This window comes from Vidua chalybeata, chromosome 12 (assembly GCF_026979565.1).
Source record: "Vidua chalybeata isolate OUT-0048 chromosome 12, bVidCha1 merged haplotype, whole genome shotgun sequence".
NCBI lineage: Eukaryota > Metazoa > Chordata > Aves > Passeriformes > Viduidae > Vidua > Vidua chalybeata.
This window is the reverse complement of record NC_071541.1, coordinates 6,032,392-6,051,360: the sequence shown is the minus strand read 5'-3', so window position 1 is coordinate 6,051,360 and position 18,969 is coordinate 6,032,392. Positions and strand designations below refer to the sequence as shown.

At 45.6% G+C, this 18,969-nt stretch overlaps 1 protein-coding gene across 1 annotated transcript in view; it reads right to left on the bottom strand.

Moving 5' to 3' along the window:
- LRIG1 (leucine rich repeats and immunoglobulin like domains 1) overlaps nucleotides 1-18,969 on the bottom strand; it is a 92,121-nt gene that overhangs the window by 14,395 nt on the left and 58,757 nt on the right. The window contains 7 exon segments of the mRNA XM_053954038.1: nucleotides 282-353; nucleotides 1,643-1,714; nucleotides 6,640-6,720; nucleotides 10,351-10,494; nucleotides 14,959-15,102; nucleotides 15,897-16,040; nucleotides 18,305-18,448. Of these exon segments, the coding sequence (XP_053810013.1) occupies nucleotides 282-353; nucleotides 1,643-1,714; nucleotides 6,640-6,720; nucleotides 10,351-10,494; nucleotides 14,959-15,102; nucleotides 15,897-16,040; nucleotides 18,305-18,448 (801 nt within the window).

The following is an 18,969-nucleotide window of genomic DNA, read 5'->3' as shown; positions in this document are numbered from 1 at the left end:
CTGGCTAACAGGCTAACAGGACCAGGGCTGGTCTTCCTGAATGGAGATGAATAATTGCACAGGCACAAACCTGCTGGAAGAACCTGTTCTGATGATCTAATTTCACTCACTGTTACATGCAATGACAGCTCCTCATGTGTAAAAATACCCCACAGAGGAGCACACAGGGGAGGGGGAAATGAATGAGTGGTAATGTGGATAACACCTGTGCTGCTGCTCATGCCCAGGGTCAGGAGGATCCCTCCCTCCTGCCTAAGGGTGTGAGCAGGGCAGGCACTTACAGCTGCCGCAGGCTCCTCATCCTGGCAAAGGCATCGGCTTGGATGGAGCGGATGGCATTGTTCCCGAGGTTCCTGCAGGCACAACCACAGGCAGTGTCAACAAAAGGAGATGCCATGGCTGGGACAGAGCCCTCCACGTTGATTTAAGCAATGACTCCAGTAGCAGGTGATTTGGTAGCTCCTTGTTAAGCCCTTCTGCACTTACAGTGCATAGAAATGTTCCTCCAAACACCCTTGTATCATTAAAGTATTGCTGAACAATAGCCAGCCAAGAAAAATCACACTTAACTGAATCACTAAGTCATTCCCTACCCCATCTTCTCACTACACTTTCTCAGTCTGCGCTACCTCCATCATCCATAGCTCAGAAATTCCTCAGCCCCCTCGATAACCAAAGATAGTCAGGAATGTGGTACCCCAGGCTAGACCTTCAGCAAACATAAAATAAAGCAAATACTTTCAATAATTAGCATCTGAGGAATTATTTGAAAATGGCTTGGAGAGGATACTGTTGGGTTTAAAAAAACATCCCAGTGGTTCCAAAGGAAGGGGTCAAAGGTTTCCCTCACAACTATTGCTAATTAAAAGAATAATTTGTTCTCTGAAAAAGCATAGTGTCAGACTTAGAGCTGAAGTTTACTAAGTGACGTGTAGGGCAGACAAGCACTGCTTAAAGAAGACAATCTCAGTAGAGCATTAAGGGCACCTTTATTTGGGAATGTAGTCCCAGTCAGGCAGCCAAAATCTCTCAGTGTGCTCATGATAGCCATAACATTTCATACAATCAACAGCCAATAAAACATGTAGAGCACAGTCACATATACTTTAACTTGTCTTAATCCAAGAAAGGAGGTTATTATGAATCACTGCTGGAGTCATCAGCCTTGGGACACAAAAAAAAAAATTACACAGAGGCAGCCAAAATTTACTTCTTGCAAATGGCTCTAAGGGGGCTGTGCTGAAGAGGGATGTTCAGTGGGGATGCATCGAAACCAGTCATCTGTAACGTGTGTCACTGCCATGTGGCTTTAGGAGGAAGCTGGGGCAAAGGAGAGAGAGTCCAATGCTTGCACCAGCCTCTTTTCACTGCTAACAGCCTGCAAAGCAATAATGTGCAAGTCAAGGTGATACTCTCAAAAATTAAGAGCATGCAAATTTCCCATATGTTCTATAACTTTGTTCCTGGCACAAAAAAAGGCCAAAGTTGAGGCGGACTTATAATGAGAAGGAAGCAGGTGGCCCCCACAAATGGACTGGCTTCTCAGTTTACAAAGACACTATTAAATTGCTAGCAGATTTCTCAAGCAGCTACTTTTGGCAGACCCCCCTTCCCAAACTGTGAGGCATGGTGGGTTACTCACAGGTGCTCCAGAGCCTCCAACCCTGAGAACGCTTTCTTGGCCACCGACTTGATCTTGTTTCCAAACAGAGTTCTGCAGTTTCCAAACATCCAGTGCCAGATAAACAGAAAGAAAATGGGGAGAGGGGGGCAAAAAAAAAAAAAAAAAAAAAAAAAGAAGGAACACAATTAGTGTGGCTTTATCTGATATACACTCTCAGTGTAAGTCCCAGGAAATCTGAACTGCACAGAGATTAAGAGGGCTGAAGCACACTCGCTTTCCTGCTCCTGAAATGAAATCCTTTTATCTGTATTTGAATTTAATAGTGATGACAGCGCAAAGGGAATGTGCCATATCATGTAAAAAGGCAGGTTTGCTCCCGTGCTTGGGAACCAGCTTGCTGAGTAACAGAAGGTCCCCTCTGTTCTTCGCAGGCTGGCTGTGGACAGGATTAACTACAGTGACAGTTTAACAAGATATTGGTCTCTCCCCCACAAACTTTTCATTTCTGACTTCTTCCCAGACAGGAAAAGAGTGGTGATTTATTCACTGGTGCTTGGCCTGAGCAGCTACCAGCACACAGAGCTGAGGGCTGCCCCTGGGCTGCACATTCACACAGCAGGCACTGCTCATTCCTTCCTTGTAAATACAACAGCAAAGCAACATCATGCAGCAGATCATAGCCAAGGGATCATTTCAAGGAGCAAAAGGCAATATCCAGAGCTGAGGAGTGAACTTGCTTGCATCAGTGACCAGAGAGCATTCCTCTGAATCAGCAGTGGCATGAGGGGACTATCACCAGAAAACAGCCAGCTGGAGAGATCCCAGCCCAGCTGTCATCTCCAGAGCAACAGTTCTCCATAAATATTGACCAGTGCTGATGGCCAGGGGCAGGGTTTGTGCCAAATGGATAGTCCCCTCACCTGTTTTAATAAAACATCAACCAGTGTCATTAATTAGGAACTGCTTTCCTTCCCCAGGCTCCCTCTAAGGTTTATCCTCCAGGTGCACCAGTTATCACCATGTGGTGTCCAGGGCAAGCCAGCACCCACACCTCAGGTGAAAAAAGGGCACATCTGCTGCTGCATTTCATTTGGAGTTTTCATTCAAGAACTGTCCTTCAGTTTAGGGTGTGAAGGCCCTATCCGCACCCCAAAAAGACTTACAGCTATGATGGCCCCACTGCTTGCTTACTGGCCAGGGAAAGGAGAGGAGTACAAGATGGAGCATGTGCAGCCATTCCATGAGCAAATACATTTCCAAGAACTTGCCAAGGCTTTCCACAAAGCACTTTTCAAATGTCAGGATAATTTGGTTCTATATTGGCTCCAGGAAAGCCCAGTTTCAAATACCCCCAGCACCAAAGGATGTGTGCAATCATGTGTGCCATCATTTGGTAAAAGGGATGTTGCATTAATGAAGACTTTGAAAAATCCATTAGAATGATTAATGCAGTAAATAATTTACTGGTCAAATGGCTGTATCCATACACACTGATTTCTGCAGCCATATTCCTAATAAATGTGTTATAAGGACAAGGTAAGGATAAAATAAGGACTAAAGGAAATGGCCTCAAGCTGTGCCAGGGGAGGTTTAGATTAGATTTTAGGAAAAATTTCTTCAGAGAAAGGGTTGTAAGCATTGTAGACTGCCCAGGGAAGTGGCAGAGTGCACCATCCTTGGAATTGTTCAAAAAACATGGGGATGTGGCACTTCAGGACATGGTTTAATGATGATCATGGTGCTGGTGCTAGGCTAATGGTTGGACTTGATGATCCTAAAGATCTTTTCCAACCTTTATGATTCTAATGGAAGTTAGATGGGCAACTGCTGCTGAAAAAAATATGCTGAGCTTGGGTCTGATAGCTGCAGATTTATTGTTCAGTGAATTTTGGTCTTTCAAAATTGGAGATACTGCTGATACCTGTTTAGTTATCTGTGCAAAGATAAGGAGTGCATCTGGGGAAGGCAATACACAACTACACCACTTGTGTAGGTGCACACAGCTTGATAGCTAGACATGAGAAATACCTGCCACACATATCTGGTCAGGCCTCAGCAAACTCATTGCTCCTTGCAACTAATTTCAATTAAGAGCCTCTACAAATCTGAGAGCTTGAACCTAGTGGCCCCCATCAAAGGGCCATGGAAGGCTGGAATGTGAAGGCAGCAGAACACAGCCACAATTAGCCATCCCACTGCTGGCCTAAACCTCCTCCACGGGGCAGAGCCAAGCACAAGCTCTCCTGGAGACTGCACCAGTGTGATTACATGCCAAGCACACAATTCATTGCAGCGTTTTCTCCTCCAGCCAGTTTTGCACCTGCAGGAAGATCTCACTGAGTGAGCCATCAAAAAGCCAGTTACATTTAGCAGCTTGAATAATTAGGAATCTCCTTGTTCCACAGTGATTCCACCAGTGCTTTTTATGCTTCAGTGCTTCTCAACTCCCTCTTTCTTCAAGCAACATTTTAATTTAGGCCTGTGCTCTCCATCCTGGAGAGCTTCATATATAATTCAGAGAAGGCTAAAGTGACTGGCCTCTCCATCTCTGTTTAACACCTTCATGTCAGCGAACAACCCTCTCTGTGCTAAATCCTTTCAGAGGCTAATCTGTGCCAGATCAAAGGGGAACAGCTTTTAAGGCAATCTCCACAGAGCTGAGGTGATTATTAATTCATTGGAAGGTCTCCTCTGAAGTGCCCATTTATTTTTTGTATGCTAATGCATTTAAAGCGGTTGACGGTTTAAACACAGGCCCTAAATCACACAGTGAAATGTTTGCTGAAAGGGCTGATCTTTTATTTACAAAAAAATCCTGATACTCACTTCAGCCTTAGAAATCACCAGTTTGGGATTTACGTGCTGATAAGCTAAACCAGTTCTGAGGAGACACCTTTAAAAGTGACCACTCACAAGTATTCTCAAAATGCCTCCAGAAACAATAATAAAATAATTTCATGTTCTGAGCGTTTTTCAGCCTTACATGCTGGCTGACAGTGAACAATCCCAGCAAGCTGTCTGTCCCACTGCAGCTCACTCTGTTAAATAATCAAACCACTCCTGTCTGCCCCAAACCAACCTGATCCACACGCTCTTCCAGGCTAAGAAATGTGCTGCAATCCCCTGCACAGACCTTCCCTGCACACGTCCCTCAGCCAGACCCAGCTGGCCCGGGTCCACGTGCACTGACAGGCATCAGTCAACAAAGGAAAGAAAGATATAAACCAAACTTCCTTAGCCTTGCACAAGCCCTTAGTGCATCCTTGGCTACTGGCAGCCCAAGCCAGCCATCTTTTGGAGGTGTTCCTTGTGCTGGGTGATAAACATCACATCAGGCCACAGCATTTCACAAGGGAGAGCAATAGCTGCTCTGCCCAGAGCTCCCAGCACATAACCCCACAGGCTGCCCCTGCTCCCTTCCTTCCTCCTCCCGCTCCTTGCTGTTCCTCCTGGCCTCTGCCTGACCCCCACAGCTCATCAGGGCTCACTGCTCCTGCTTTCCAAGTCAATCCTTTTGCTGAACTCTTTCCTTCCATGCTGTCCCCTCTGGATTTTTCACCACTCTTCTGTTATCTGCACACAGAATTTTGAACATATCCAGTGGCCCTGTTGGAGGGATGTACCACGAGGACAGCTCTGTCTGCTCCCTTCCACCACCTTCTGTCCCCTGTCAAAGCAGCACTACAGACCCAATCCTTACAGCCTGCAAATCCCACTGGACAAAGTCTCTGCTCCCATCACCCTTCCAGCTCTCACATGGTCTCACTGGTTTCTTCAGACAAACCAAACACTTCAGTCAGACAGCCAAGGACTCTTCTACCCACCACATCTGCTCCTCTGCCTTTTTTCTGGCAGTCATGGGAAGATTCCCTGACTCTGCATGCACAGCAATTTTTACTGACTTCTCTCTCACCCCCACGCTACTTCTGCTTCCCTGCCTGGCTCCTGCTGTCCTTAAATCCTCCTCTGCCTTCTGCCCCACTTTACTTGCAGCTACAACTTGGTCCCCTCCACGTGGACCCAATGACTCCCCTCAGCAACCATCAAATGCCACCTCTGTCTGTGATTTCAGATTTGTCTCCTCTGAGCACTGCATCTCCACAAACCCTGCCACGGCTCGTCCCACTCCCCGAGGAGTCTCTGATGAGAGCGTGACAAAATCCCGCCTGCCAGGATTCATTCCAGCCATCTGCTCTCCATCGAGGTACTTTTACTGCACCTCTGGCTGTGCCACCCCAGCATCAGAGACAGCAGCATGGGGGGTGCTGAGAACTTCAACAAAGGCAAGAGGTAATGATTAGAGACTCTTGATTTGTCACAAGCCATCAGAGACTCCTCCGACAGGGCTGATTTATATCACCCGTTTCAAATGGAACAGGGATTGTACAGAGCAATGTGAAAATCCTTGTGAAGGCCAAGCAAGCCATAAACATTTGCAAGGCGCATGCTTGCCTTGGGATTCTTTTTATCTCTTCAAGAGCCTGTGCCCCATGGTGCTTTTTATTGTCACTGCACATGGAACTGAGCCCAAAAGATCACTCTCAGAAAGAGTATCCCACAGAAACGAACCCTGCTTCAATCCTCTGTTGTAACAGGAAGTGGGGTGATTTTTCTCTTCTGTTTATTGTTATTTGCTGCATCAATCAGTGCCTCACTGAAGATTGCAAGGAGTCCTTTTTGTCGCTTGTTTGCTTTTAGAAGTGAGGAATGGTTGTGCTGAATTTTATACATGAAAACAGCTTAAATTCCTCTCTGTGTCTGAACTGCACTATGTGGCACCGTCTGTTCACCATTTAGAAAGGAAATAATTGCCTCATACCTGCTTAAAAACATCAGTGCTTGAAAACTACATTTGCACTCTTGCAGTGAGCCTGCAAAACTACTACAGCTCAGATTTTCTGTTGTTTTTCTGTCTTTTTCCAAGGTGAGGGAGTTTGCATAAAAAGGGACAGACCCAACCCCACACAGGCACACAACAAAACTGGCTTGCAGAATTCAAGCCCAGGGATACTCACAGCTTGCTCAGGTTTTCCAGGCCTGTAAAGGCTCCGTTGGTATCTTCTATTGTGCCTGAGATGTCGTTGTGGTCCAGTTCCCTGGGGAGAGGACAAGAGAGAGCTCAGAATCAGCACCTTAGTCCCATTGTCACTGTTACAAACAAGTGGAGGAAGCTGGAGAGTGCCACATGAGAGCTTCCCATTTTCTCCTGACAGTTACCATAAAATGCAGAGTCCTGCAACAAAGCAGCACCAACCACTTCTGCACTGACACATGGTGGGATGGTGCATTCCACAAAGAGCTCTGGCTTGTTCCTAGCTGAAACCCTCTGAGACAGCTACTTTTTACCAAGTAGGTTCCTGTCCTTTTCTAGTTCTGTGCATCCAAACAGAAGGAGTAAAATGAAAATAAAGTGCTCCAATAAACTGAAAGAAACAGCTGTCCTTAAATGCTACTACCATGAAATAAGATCACTTTGGGTATTCCAGTGTATACACGTATTTGTCTATAGCTGAATCTTAGGAAGATGATTTGGTGTATTTTCTACAAAGCTGCATTTTTTCTGGCAATGAACTTGAAAACTCAACAAAGGAAAGTGCCAGCATCACTACACCAGCCTAACTCTGTATAACCATTAAAAAAAAAAAAGAGAATTCCTTTTTCAGAGTTCGCTTCTTTTGGCTTTCAAATTGACCATCAATTACAAGAGTCAAAGAGGTCTGAAGAAAAACAAGCACACAGAACAAACACAGAGATCCACAAAAGCTGTTTAAACAGACTGTTTAAAAATCCTTCCCTCCCAGCTTTTAAATCCAGCTAGCAATGAATACCCAGCAACACAGACAGAAATTCATCATTTCCAATGTTAAGTAAAAAGAAAGAAAAACTAAATAGGCTTTGTTGGTTTTGTTACATCACTCTGATTTAAAACCTGGCAAAACACAGCACCAAAGCAAACTTCACCATCCAGATAACCCCTGAGCCCTCAGGTACTCCTTTCGCACCTTTTGAAGATGATTATCAGAACGTTTCCAGATAAAAAAAAATATTAAGACCAAATAAAGGAAAACCAAGTCCCCCTGCATTTTGCAACACTCCAGACACAGGCAACACAGTGTGGCTTCTGGGCAGCACAAATACACAGTATTGGTAAACTCACGGGAAGGGAAAACAAATTTAAAAGAAAGCCCCAGTTTCAATATGGGAATGGTTTTCCCTCAGCTGGCTCAGTCTTTGCTTCTTTATCTGCTTTAGGGTGAACTAAAGATGTGAAGGAAGATGGCCAAAAGCCACAATTCCTGTTTCCCAGCTGGCTTAAGCCTGAGACCTGAATCTCATGACCCTGGAGAGCCCTGGCCTGAGCCAGCATCACTGTGGATGTCAGGGTGATCTGTGGGTTACTCTGTGCCAAAGGCATGACAAAAACTCAACATCCCCATGGGTGTGGGCACACATAATGCTGTGGTGGCCAAAGAGATGAGCCCAGGAGAATGCTTTGATGTGCTGGCATTTCCAGCACCATCCTAGTGGGACAGGAGCAAATACATCCTCCTGGAGCTCAGTTTCTACATTTTTCCTAGGCTTGCCAAGACAATGTCCCTTGCTCTGTTTGTTTTTTAAGGGAAAGTCCCTTCTCAGACATTTCTCCTCTTCAGTTTCACCACGGGCTACTGGTCTTTGGAGCAGCAAACCCTTTCCCATGGCAGAGACAGACAAGTGGGAACAGCCTGTAGGAGCTCTGACACACACTTTTATTAATTGACTGCCACACATTGTGTTTTCTTGAAAAAGGGAAAGAAAATGGTATTGCTTGTTCATCCAGTGGCAACTCAAAGGTTTAGTGTTAGAAAGGAGGAATAAAAACCTTTTTAACAAATGAGTGAAAATAGAGAGAGGGAGAAAAAAAGAGTGGGGTATTTTGGCCCAGCTCTCTTTGTATTCCAACTCCTCTCCCAGCCCCTGTTGCCAATTTCCTATTCTTTCTGGCTGGCTGAGCTTGAATGCTCGCAGCCTTGTTAATCATTGTGCTCAGAGGTCTCCGGGCCTGACCTCTATTTGAATAGCTCCACATTTCAGCAGTTTCACACCCACCAAAGGCTCCCCAACAATAGCCCATAATTAAAGCATGCTCAGCTCTTTTTCACCAGGTGCAGGACCCAATAGGCCTTCCTCTTTATTAAATTAGAGCTCGCTCACACACTCCCTCTCCACCTCCCCCCTCTGCCCTGGACATAAAAGAGGCTCCACATTCACTGCAGAGCAAAGAGAAGGACCAGCTTCCCTTCCCCTCCATTTTTCTTTGGAAACCTTTAGTTCCGGTCTTGACAGCTGCCTCAGAGAGGTCCCTTTCTGAATGCCCAGTGGCTGAAAGGCTTTGGCTTAAGTTTAAAAAAAGCAAACAAAACCCGAACTCACTTTCCAGTCACTTCCTTCACTATGAACTTCAATAAAGAAAGGAGTAAGATGCAAAAAGTACTGTAGAGAGGGGAGATTTTTCTGTTCCCATTTCTTTTTAATGACTCAGGCCACAATGGGCTTCTGAAAAGGAATAAAAGTATCAAAGTGTGTTTTTTTTCTTTTGGAGGAAGAATTAAATCAGTTTGCTGAACCCAACCAGCCTGGGAACGTGTCTGGTGCTGTCACAAGGACTGTGAGAACTCTGTGGTGTGCCAGATGAAGGTGCTGAGCCTGCAGCTCTCAGAGAGAGGAGGAGAGCAGCCAGCAGCCCTGCAGGTTCCAGTAAGGAGACAGAGGCAACACAGCTGCAGGAATGGAACTGGATCCCCCATCTTCTCATGTTCACAAGACAAGCCCAGATGTATTTCAGTCTAACACAGCTCTCAACAGTGTATAATGGTGCAATGCTACAGCTGCACCCCACAGGAGGCCACACTGATGTGTCTAATGGGCTCTGCTACTCCTAAAACCTTACAAGTTGACATTTGGACTAGGCAAGCTCATTTCCCATCTCCAGGTATTATATTGTGTCAGTGGTTTTAAAATAAAAGTCTGTGGTAAATGGCCACAGCCAGCACTGGATGGAGCATTTCTGCAGTTCAGTACTAGGGCACACAAAACTTTGCCCTTGGCAACTTTTTGGATTTTCAGGGTTTACCATGAAAATCAGAGCACAGAATGTTTCATGGGCTCAACTGCATTAAAGACTTCTGCTTACTTGCATGGTACCTGCAAAAGCTTCTTATTTCTATGACTGGACTGAAGGCTGGGTGAAGCTTCATGTGTTGTTACACTTCTGGTATAGTCAAATCTCAAGCCTAACCTCTACATTTCTTTGTTTTGCCTTTTTTTTCTTAACGTTATCTTATGATAATAATAATTTTATATTTAATCATAATTTTATATTTAATATTCATTAAAAAAAAGAAAACACAACACAGAAGTATTCAATAGCACATTTAAGAGGATATTCAAATTTCCACTGTTGTCAGTGCAAGGAATCATTCCCTGCTCCTTCTGAGTGCAGAATGACCCAAAAGAAACGAAGCTTTTCTAAGAATTTCAATTAAAGTCAGCGTGATAGCAAGAGAAATACTGCCATTAGCTGCAGGAATGAGACCTCAGGGATTTTTGGTCAGCTGAGGTGGCTTCAGCAACCTGAAACTGCCAGACATGGGCACCCAAAGCATCTTCAAAGCAGAACCATCTGGCAGAACACGAACTGTGGAGGCAACATGGGTGTGGTCTGACAAAAGCTGAGAGCGACTTACAGGACACGTAGGTTTTTGAGTCCCCTGAAAGCACCTTCTGCAATATGATTGATGGAATTGTGGCTCAGCCGCAGCACGTGCAGTCCCCCGAGGTCTGCCAGGCTTCCCTCGTCCAGCCTTGTTAGGTTGTTGTAGGAGAGTATCCTGAGGGGAAAAATGCAACCACAGCTCTTGTCAATCCATTTGGTATTTTCCAAACTCCTCTGTGCCAAGCAGTGCCCGCCTCCCACACCCACCTGACACGAGGTGATGTACTGGGTGGATGAGGAAATAAGATTGCAGGTATTGCCCCAAGACACCCATGGGGAAGCCTGGGTGACACTAAGGAGCAGGAGGCAGCTGCTACCAGCTATGGGGAAATTTTCTGTGCAGGCTACAGAGAGAGGGCTGCCCCAGGAGTGACTGAGAGCAACAACCCAGCACACACACTGTGCCAGCCCCAGCAGGGAGAGCTCCTCCTGCTCCCATGCAGCTGGGTGAGGCTCTGGGAGCACCAGCCCTGTGTCCCCACAGGTACAGGCAAGGCTCAGGTGGCTGTGCTCAATCCTCACTCCCTCTGAGGCTCACAGGGAACAGCAGGGGAGGAACAGCCCTGCTCCCCACGCCCTGCGAGGTGCAGAGTGATGTCACACAGATGGATTTTGGATTTCACACACGCTCTTGGCAGGGTGCAGACTTCTGTGCTCAGGAGGTGTCTTATCATTCTGCACTTGTGCACAGCCAGCCCCAGGCTCTGGGTGTGGGTGCCTCGGCTCCACCCCAGTCCAGAGCCAAAAGCATTTCACCACAAGGCAATTGAATGCTTCCTTTCACCCACAGAAAGGAGGTGTCTGTTGTAAACCAGCCACCTTTCCTTCCTCCCACTCCCTTTGTGAAGGAGCAGAGTTTGCCTTGAATCCTCTCCACTTACAAGAGACTATTGGAGGGTTGGGTTTTTTCCCTAGTTTTCCATCTATCTCTTCTCCTTGCCTGCATTATCTCTGGTCTGGGAGATTTTTTGAAGCACTGTGGCTGTTGCAGTTTGGAAGCTGGCAGGAAGGCAGCTGCTCTCCTCTCCCAGCAAGGTGCAGATGAGGCTTTGGAGATGTGACACTGAGGGCAAGCCTTGGGAAGCTACTGCAGCCCCCTCACACACTGTGCAACCACCCAGAATAAAGCCCTGCTGTGGAAGGCCAGCCTGGATTCTCAAATGAGGGACCTCTCAGAGTAGCAACAGGCACCAGATTTTCAAAACCACCTTCTTAGTGACCTGGGAGTACAACTCACTTCAAAAGATGTGAGGGTTTGGGCTGCTCAGCTTTTGAAAAAGTGAAACAGCTTTGAACAAGCACTGAAATTCTTCACTGTACAGAGGAGAAAAAAAAAATCACTGAGTTTCAAGCCTCCAATTCCTCTTCTAGTACTGCCTGTTAACGAGTCTGCTTAAAAATGTGTCTAGGGCTTGTATGAAATTCACAGCAAAGCCAAAACCTAAGTCCAAACAGACACATACTCCCAAAGCACTGCGAGTGTCATTTACTTGGCAAAGGTGTTGTCTATCTTTTAGCTGTGTGAGTGGGCAGAGGGCAAGCTCTGGAAAAAATTCAGCAAAGATTAATGAGTTTGAAGGTATGGGACAACATACTTTCATTCCTAAAGAAGCTATAGTGTTAGTTATGAAGAACTGGCATCTGGTCAAAATTATGTCCTCACCTGCTATTAAAGAATTTGGCTTTAAAAAAAAAAAAAATTGTTCAAAAGTAATCCTAAACCTGGCTGAGAAAATAAATAGTTCCTTTTGATTCCACACATAAGAGTTCCTGCCACAACTGGTGAAGGCATGTTCCCTCTGTTTGTTTGGATGTCACCCCAAGATGGACAGACAGCAGCAGGACGTGGAGACTCTCAATGGTATCACACATGGAAGGTTTCAGGAGCTCTTGCACCTGGCAGTGGCTTCTTCAGCATGCCAGGGCTCTGCTTCCTGCCACAGGCCCAATTTGCAAAACATCAGGTTTCCCCCCTCAGCTCAGCAGTGTGGATTATGTGGTTGAGAGAAGCCAGCAGATCTCTGCTGCTTCCCCAAGCCTGGCATCTCTACCAGTGAGAGAGAAATCACTGGCATGAATAAATGGCAGTGTTTGTCTACACAGCCCTTCCAGCCTGGCCAGAAGGAGGAGATTTTGAGCACCATGCCAGAATTGGTGCAGAAAGGGGTTAACCAGAACCCTGTTGTGCAACTGGAGCTGCTGCTGCCAGCCTGTTCTGGACCAGGAACATCTAACACACTTCACTCCACTGACCAAGCTACAGGTAAAAAGGGGAAGGAAAGACCCAGCAGCCAAGTCACCATTTACCACTGATGAAATCCTCTGCTCCCACTGTGGTTTTTTCCATGATGCTGCTGCTCTAGCACCTGACTGGTGAATACAATCAGCCCTTTCTCGTGCTCAGAACAAGGCAAGAGCTTTCTTTCCTTGTCAGCTTTTACATCAGACCAGAATCTTGGGTTCATGTTTTGTCCCAGCAACTGAATGAGAGATAACTCCTCCTTCAGATGATCAACTCCCTCCTTAGAAGACTTTGAAATTCATTCAGTGTTTTCAGGTAACTGAAACCCAGCAGATTTAGCAACAGTGGAGGTGAGCAAGGATCTTTCAATCTGGAATGAAACATACACAACTAACGAAGTGCACAAGTCAGCCTAGATGTAACTATGGCTTCCTTTCCTCACCCTTGCATTTCAGCACAGACCTCTCCTACAGGTACTCTCTGGCTGTGGGAGTTTCAGTTTGGAGATCTGATGGCTCCCTGCAGCAGCCTTGCCCTAAAGGCAACACCTGAAAGAGCTTGTAGCACCTGTGCAGGGCTGTGCTAACACCCACACCATCACCTTTCCCATCTCAGCCACTGTGTGCCTGGCCTCAGACTGCAGCACAATCCTGCCTGTCAGGTCAGGCACACCCCAGTGGCTCTCACCACCTCACACCACCAGGCATTTTACAAATCTATACTGCACCCAGCTTTCTGCAATTACTGCTTCTACGACAGGACAGCTCACTGTTAGAACTGCTTGTTGGAGGAGATCCTAATCCACACCTGAGAAAAAGGACTCAGCAACCTCCAATCTAAACCTGGAGGGTTTGCAAGACAGTGTCATGTAGAGAAGACAAGCTTAGCTCTCCCCTAAGAGTTCTGACATTAGCCCTGCGAGGTGCAGATGGGCCTGACCTATCCCATCTTACCCAGGCTGAAATAAAGCTCAGCACAGGCACCAGATATTTGGTCCTGAGAGCAGAAAGCTCTCAGAGCTGTGCAGTGCAGAGATCTGCATTTGGCTGTTCCAAGGATTCAACTGTGAGTGCCTTGGCAAGGCAAGTTCCCCTTTTTTTGATGCTTCAGATTTTAACAGACCAAAGGCAGAGCACAGTTCCAGTTCTGATCTGCTGCCTTGAAGATCTCTCCATTAACACTGCACTAATCTAGCAAAACATCATGTGAGGATCTATACATGAAGGAACTGCAGCTGCTCACAGAGCTGTGCAAGGCATGGGCAGTTCTGCAGCAATTTGAAAAATTAGGTAATGAAACAATTATGTGTGCATTTCATTAAAACAAAAAATAAAGTACTTCTTTGTGCCCCCAAAAAAATAACCAACATCTGAACAAATAATGTGGGTTCAACAGAAGACCACAGGGCTAGCATGTTAATTCTAAATGTAAAGAAATTACCTGTGTCATGTCCACCCATCTCTGAATTCACAGCCCAAAGGTTTCAGGACTCACAGCTGGGTGGGCAGACACCAACCTCTAGTGTGAGAGCAGAGTGAGGCCTCTGGCAGCAGGAAGTTGCCTTACCATACTGCTTTTTGGTGGATAGGGGAGACTCCCTAACAAAGTTTAACATTTCCCTGCAGCAAGCAGAATGAATTCCAGTTCCACTGACCACGTGTCAAGTTCACCAAAGTAAAAAGCAAAGCTTTCCACAGTGCCACCGAGGGGATGGCAGCTACTTCTGTAAATGCTGCAAGCATCCCTGTGGGTCTCTTCAAAAAGGCATTAAGCAGTGCCACAGACCCAAAAGACACCCTTATGGGGCTGCCCTCAGCAGTAAGGCTTTCCTTCATCTGCAGGCTTTGCACCTTCGGAGAGCAAAGCCCATGTATTTACTTTTCAACAACTCAACCCTACAGAAAGGATAAAGTGTAAACAGGAGAAGCAAGGAGAACTGCCTTGAAAGGGCCAAATTTCTGCTGGTTGAAAACATGATTGTTCTTTGTAAATACAGAGGATAAAGCAAAGCTTCCTTCAGGCTGTACAGTTATTACATGGCACGTTACAAGTCTTGTAACTTGCTAGCTAAAAACGTTGGCAAGCCACAGCTCACAAACTCTCCAGGTCTTTTGGCACTGTACACTTTTAGCAGGTTCTAGCCTTTGTTTCTGGTACAAATGTGTTTTAACCAGGTGCTCTGAAGGTCATAACATCATAAATAACAGGGGCATCACTTAGATGCCTGCAGTTCCTGCACTTCTACAGGTTGATACAGTGGGAGCTGTAAGCCTTGAGAAAATTCCTTACTCCCCTCTCTCCTGCCAAGATTATACAACATCACAGAAACCAACTTACAGCTCATGCAGCTTCTGGCAGAAGCTCCAGCCATCGGGGTTGATGCGGGATATGGAGTTGTTGCTGAGGTGAAGCTGGTGCAGAGAGGAAAGGCCATAGAGAGAGCCACTGTTCACTTCTGTCAGGCTGTTATATTCCAGGTGGCTGTGGAGAAAAAGCAGAAGGAATTGACAGATAAGCAGCACTGGTCAAATGCTGAAAGAATTTCCAAAAATAAATGGAGTTTTAGCCATTCCTTCACACCCATGTGGACACACGCATGTGTGGGCATTTCTTGTCAAACAAAGATAGAAATTCAAGGACAACACAAAGGAAATGCCCAGAAGGAGATGTGACTTCAGAGAAAAGCTCCACTGCAAGTAAAGTGGGCTTAAAGCATCCCATTCAAGTTTGTATTTGCAGAGTCTCAGTTGTGTGACAGCAGCACCCAGAAACATGCTGCCTTCATCAGCTGGGACCTTGCAAACACACCTGGAAGCCAAGTGTGTTGGAAGCTTCAGGTATTTCTCTGCAATGATTAATCAATTTATTCTCTGGTATGGAAAGAAAACATCACCAAGAATGGCCAGCTTGGTTTCTAGGTATCCCATGAGGTGGAATGATACTGTCTGCAACACAGAGTTTGCAAATTTGCAGAAGCCAGATATTTAAAGACCAATTGAGATAAATACTGAATGTTCAAATTGTCAAACTTTCAAAGGAATAGTGGCACAGCTTAAAAAACAGTGCTGTTTTTATTGAACACCTGTTGAAGCAGTGAGCTTCTGTAAACTGTGGGTCAGCTAAAGAGAAGCTGCTGCAGCAGCTCTGGGCATGCAGGACAAAGAAAGAAGCACAAGAAGTGGCACAGGTGCCCCCAGGACGCTGCTAAAATACAGAGAGGGATGTGACAGCAGCTGAAGGTGTTTAAGGAAAAAGAGCCCATTTCTCCAACTTACAGAACTTGCATTTTGGCTAGACCCCAGAAAGCCCCATCAGTCAATTTGCTGATGTTGTTGCGCTGCAGTTTCAGGACTTCCAAGCTGTCCAGTCCCTGGAATGTCAGGCCTTCAATCAGGCGGATGCGATTTCGGTTCAGCTCCCTAAAATCACCAAGGCCATACAAGTTTGTTAAACCCCAGTCCTTTCTCACAAAGTCATCTGTGCAGCACACAATGGGGACAGCAATGCCAACAGCTCCCGTGTCAGTGGTTCCCAGGAGACAGCAGAGCAGCACCGGAAAGTTTCAATCCCAGAGCTATCCAGGGAAGGCAGCTGGGTGTGATCTCTTAAACAAACTCACCCCGGGACAGACTTTCACTACAGAGAAATTACAGAGTGCAGCAATTCCTCTTCATCCCTCCTCTCTCTGCATTTCTTTTAAACCATTAATCCTTCTCATCAATTTCCACACTTCATCCTCCCTCAAGCACAGACACCATTTCAACCAATGCAGTCAAACGTTGGCATTATTTCCCTTACAAGCCATTGCTTTTATAGGACTTGTAATTGCCCAGTAAAAATGTGCTCTGAAACATGCAGGTGCCCCAAAAGTGTCAACCCAAGAGGAAACTTTATGGCCAAGTCTGAAAGGAAAGCCTTCAGTTCCCCTGAAAAATGTCACTTTTTTTTTTTTTTCCTACTATCAGAAACAATAAAAGAGTGAAAGAAGTGTTTCCAATAACAATGCAGTCTTAGTATTTGTGTATACAAAGGTTTCCAGCCTAGTTCTTTAAATTTCTTTTGAGTTCTCCTGGGTGGGAAAGTCTTGTAACTCGCTAAAGACCCCTAAAGTTTGGCAATATCTTTTTTTCTGAATAGGAATATGAACATCATCACAGCACACTTTACCAGCCTATATCAGTCTTATGGAATGCTTGACCCAGACGTACCAAGTGAAAATCCAGTTCTGTAAAGTCAGTGGAGAACTTCAACACAATGCACTAAAAGCTGAAGCTAAAGCTTTTAATAAAAACTGATAAATAAAACTGATACTTTTCCACACATACAAGATTAAGCTGAGGATAGTTCTCTATTCAGTGTTTGTGTTGAGGAAAATGGTGGAGGTAACAACATCCAAACTTGTTTTGGAAAAGATGAAGAAGCCATAGAGACTTTAAGCTTACTTTTCAACTGCCTAAAAAAACAATGTTGAACTTGCGCTCAAGTTGAGAATAATTAAAGTCAAGTAAGCAATAAAGATTTTGCAGGCCTAAAGTCCCTTGTGGTACTGCACTTCCTGGGCTATTAGTGAAGCAGGCTTTGCCAGAAAAAGAAATGTACACAAATTCTACAACACACCAATCTGGATAACTTGCAATTCATTCATGTTTATCTGTAGAGTTAAACAACCAGCTCTGAGGCAGTCATTAAGAGCACCAATTACTCCATCTCTCAGAGCAAGCCATGTTCCTAAACAGACTGAGTTGTTTTCATTACAGTTCTGCACATGATGCAGTCAAACACAGTGAATTAGAAGCCCTCACTCAATGGACAGCAACTTCCAACTGAGAGGAAACAGGCTTTTCCCATTGTGTCCCCCTCTGCCATCCCAAACTGGCTATAAATCCTGCATGTATGCAGTGTGTGTGCACAAATGCACACACACTCCTTGGGCACACCCTGGCTTGAGGATTTCTCTCTCAGTCGAGAGGTTGACACTTGGTGGTGCGAGTTCCAACAGCATTTGTGGACTTTATGTTACCAGACAGAGGTGGACCTTTTGCCTATCAAATTTGATGGAAAGATTGCAAGGACCCAACAGCAGCAGAAGAGAAAAGCTCAACCATTAGTGTTACTTTTTTACACATAAAGCATGTTTATAGCTGCAGATGTCTGTGTGTCCCCATGCAGGCAGAACAACAACTGTGTGTGTGTTAACTCATCTGAGCTGCAATTTTGTCTGCCCAAATATCACCTCACAGTTTAACAACCTTCCCTCATTGCTTTTTTATTGCCACATAAAGATACCTGTGTGGCCTTGAAACACTGACATGGCAGCTGGGCTCTGTCACTCTCAACAGAAGCATCTTTCAAACCTCTCTTGCACCACAGACACCAGCAGCTTACAAGTGAATGGATTTGTCTTTTTCAAGTGCAAAAGATGCTGATGTCTGCAGCAGCATTCCTCCCTCCCTCCCTCCCCACCTCATCCAAATAACGACCTGAAAAGCCAAGAGTTACAAGACAAAAAAGGACCCTTTCCCAGTGTGTCTTCCTAGGAGCTGGCAGAGGACTCCTGCATAGTGGATTCTACACTTTACACACAGTAGGTGAGGACGGGTGACATTTGGTGTGCATACCCCCAGGATCATTTTATCTCCGTGACGTGTGGCTGAGCTAAATTAAAGTGGACATTTGTACTCACAGTTGTATTAGCCTGGGCAGCCTGAAGGCCTTGACAGGGAGCTGGGTGATCCTGTTTTTACTCAGACGAAGCGTCAGCAGGGACCGTGACAGGCTGTCAAAGGCACCGGGCTCCAGGGTGCTGATTCTGTTGCTCCCCAGGTTGCTGCAATAAATCACAGCAGAAAAATGAACGCTTCTGTCATAAATTACCTTTTATCAGCATTTAGTTGGTCTCCAGACAAGCTGGTGAAACTACAGAGATGGCTCCAAACCAGCTGAATTTCTGGCTGCACACAGGGCACAGGGCCTTTCCCAGAGCCTGTGGTGAATGTGGAGAATTGCTGGGCACTCCCAAAGAGCTCCCTGACATCCTCCTACTTGAACAAGGCAATCAGGAGTGGAAGCCAGAAACTGGAGACTACTCCAGTGCAGGATGATGCTATTCATTCCCTATTTTCTCCTCAGTATCTGTCCCAGAGGTCTTTTTTATTTGGATCCTCATCTGAGCCACAGGAGCTGTTTCTGCAGGACATCAGTCACAACACCACTCTCTTATACCCTCTTGCAACCAGGAACACAAATTTGGGTGTAAACTTTAATGCAGGCAGACTATTTGTCTGGACATCTTCAGAAGTACCTAAAATACAGATTATTTCATGTTTCCCTGAATAGGCAAACATCCTC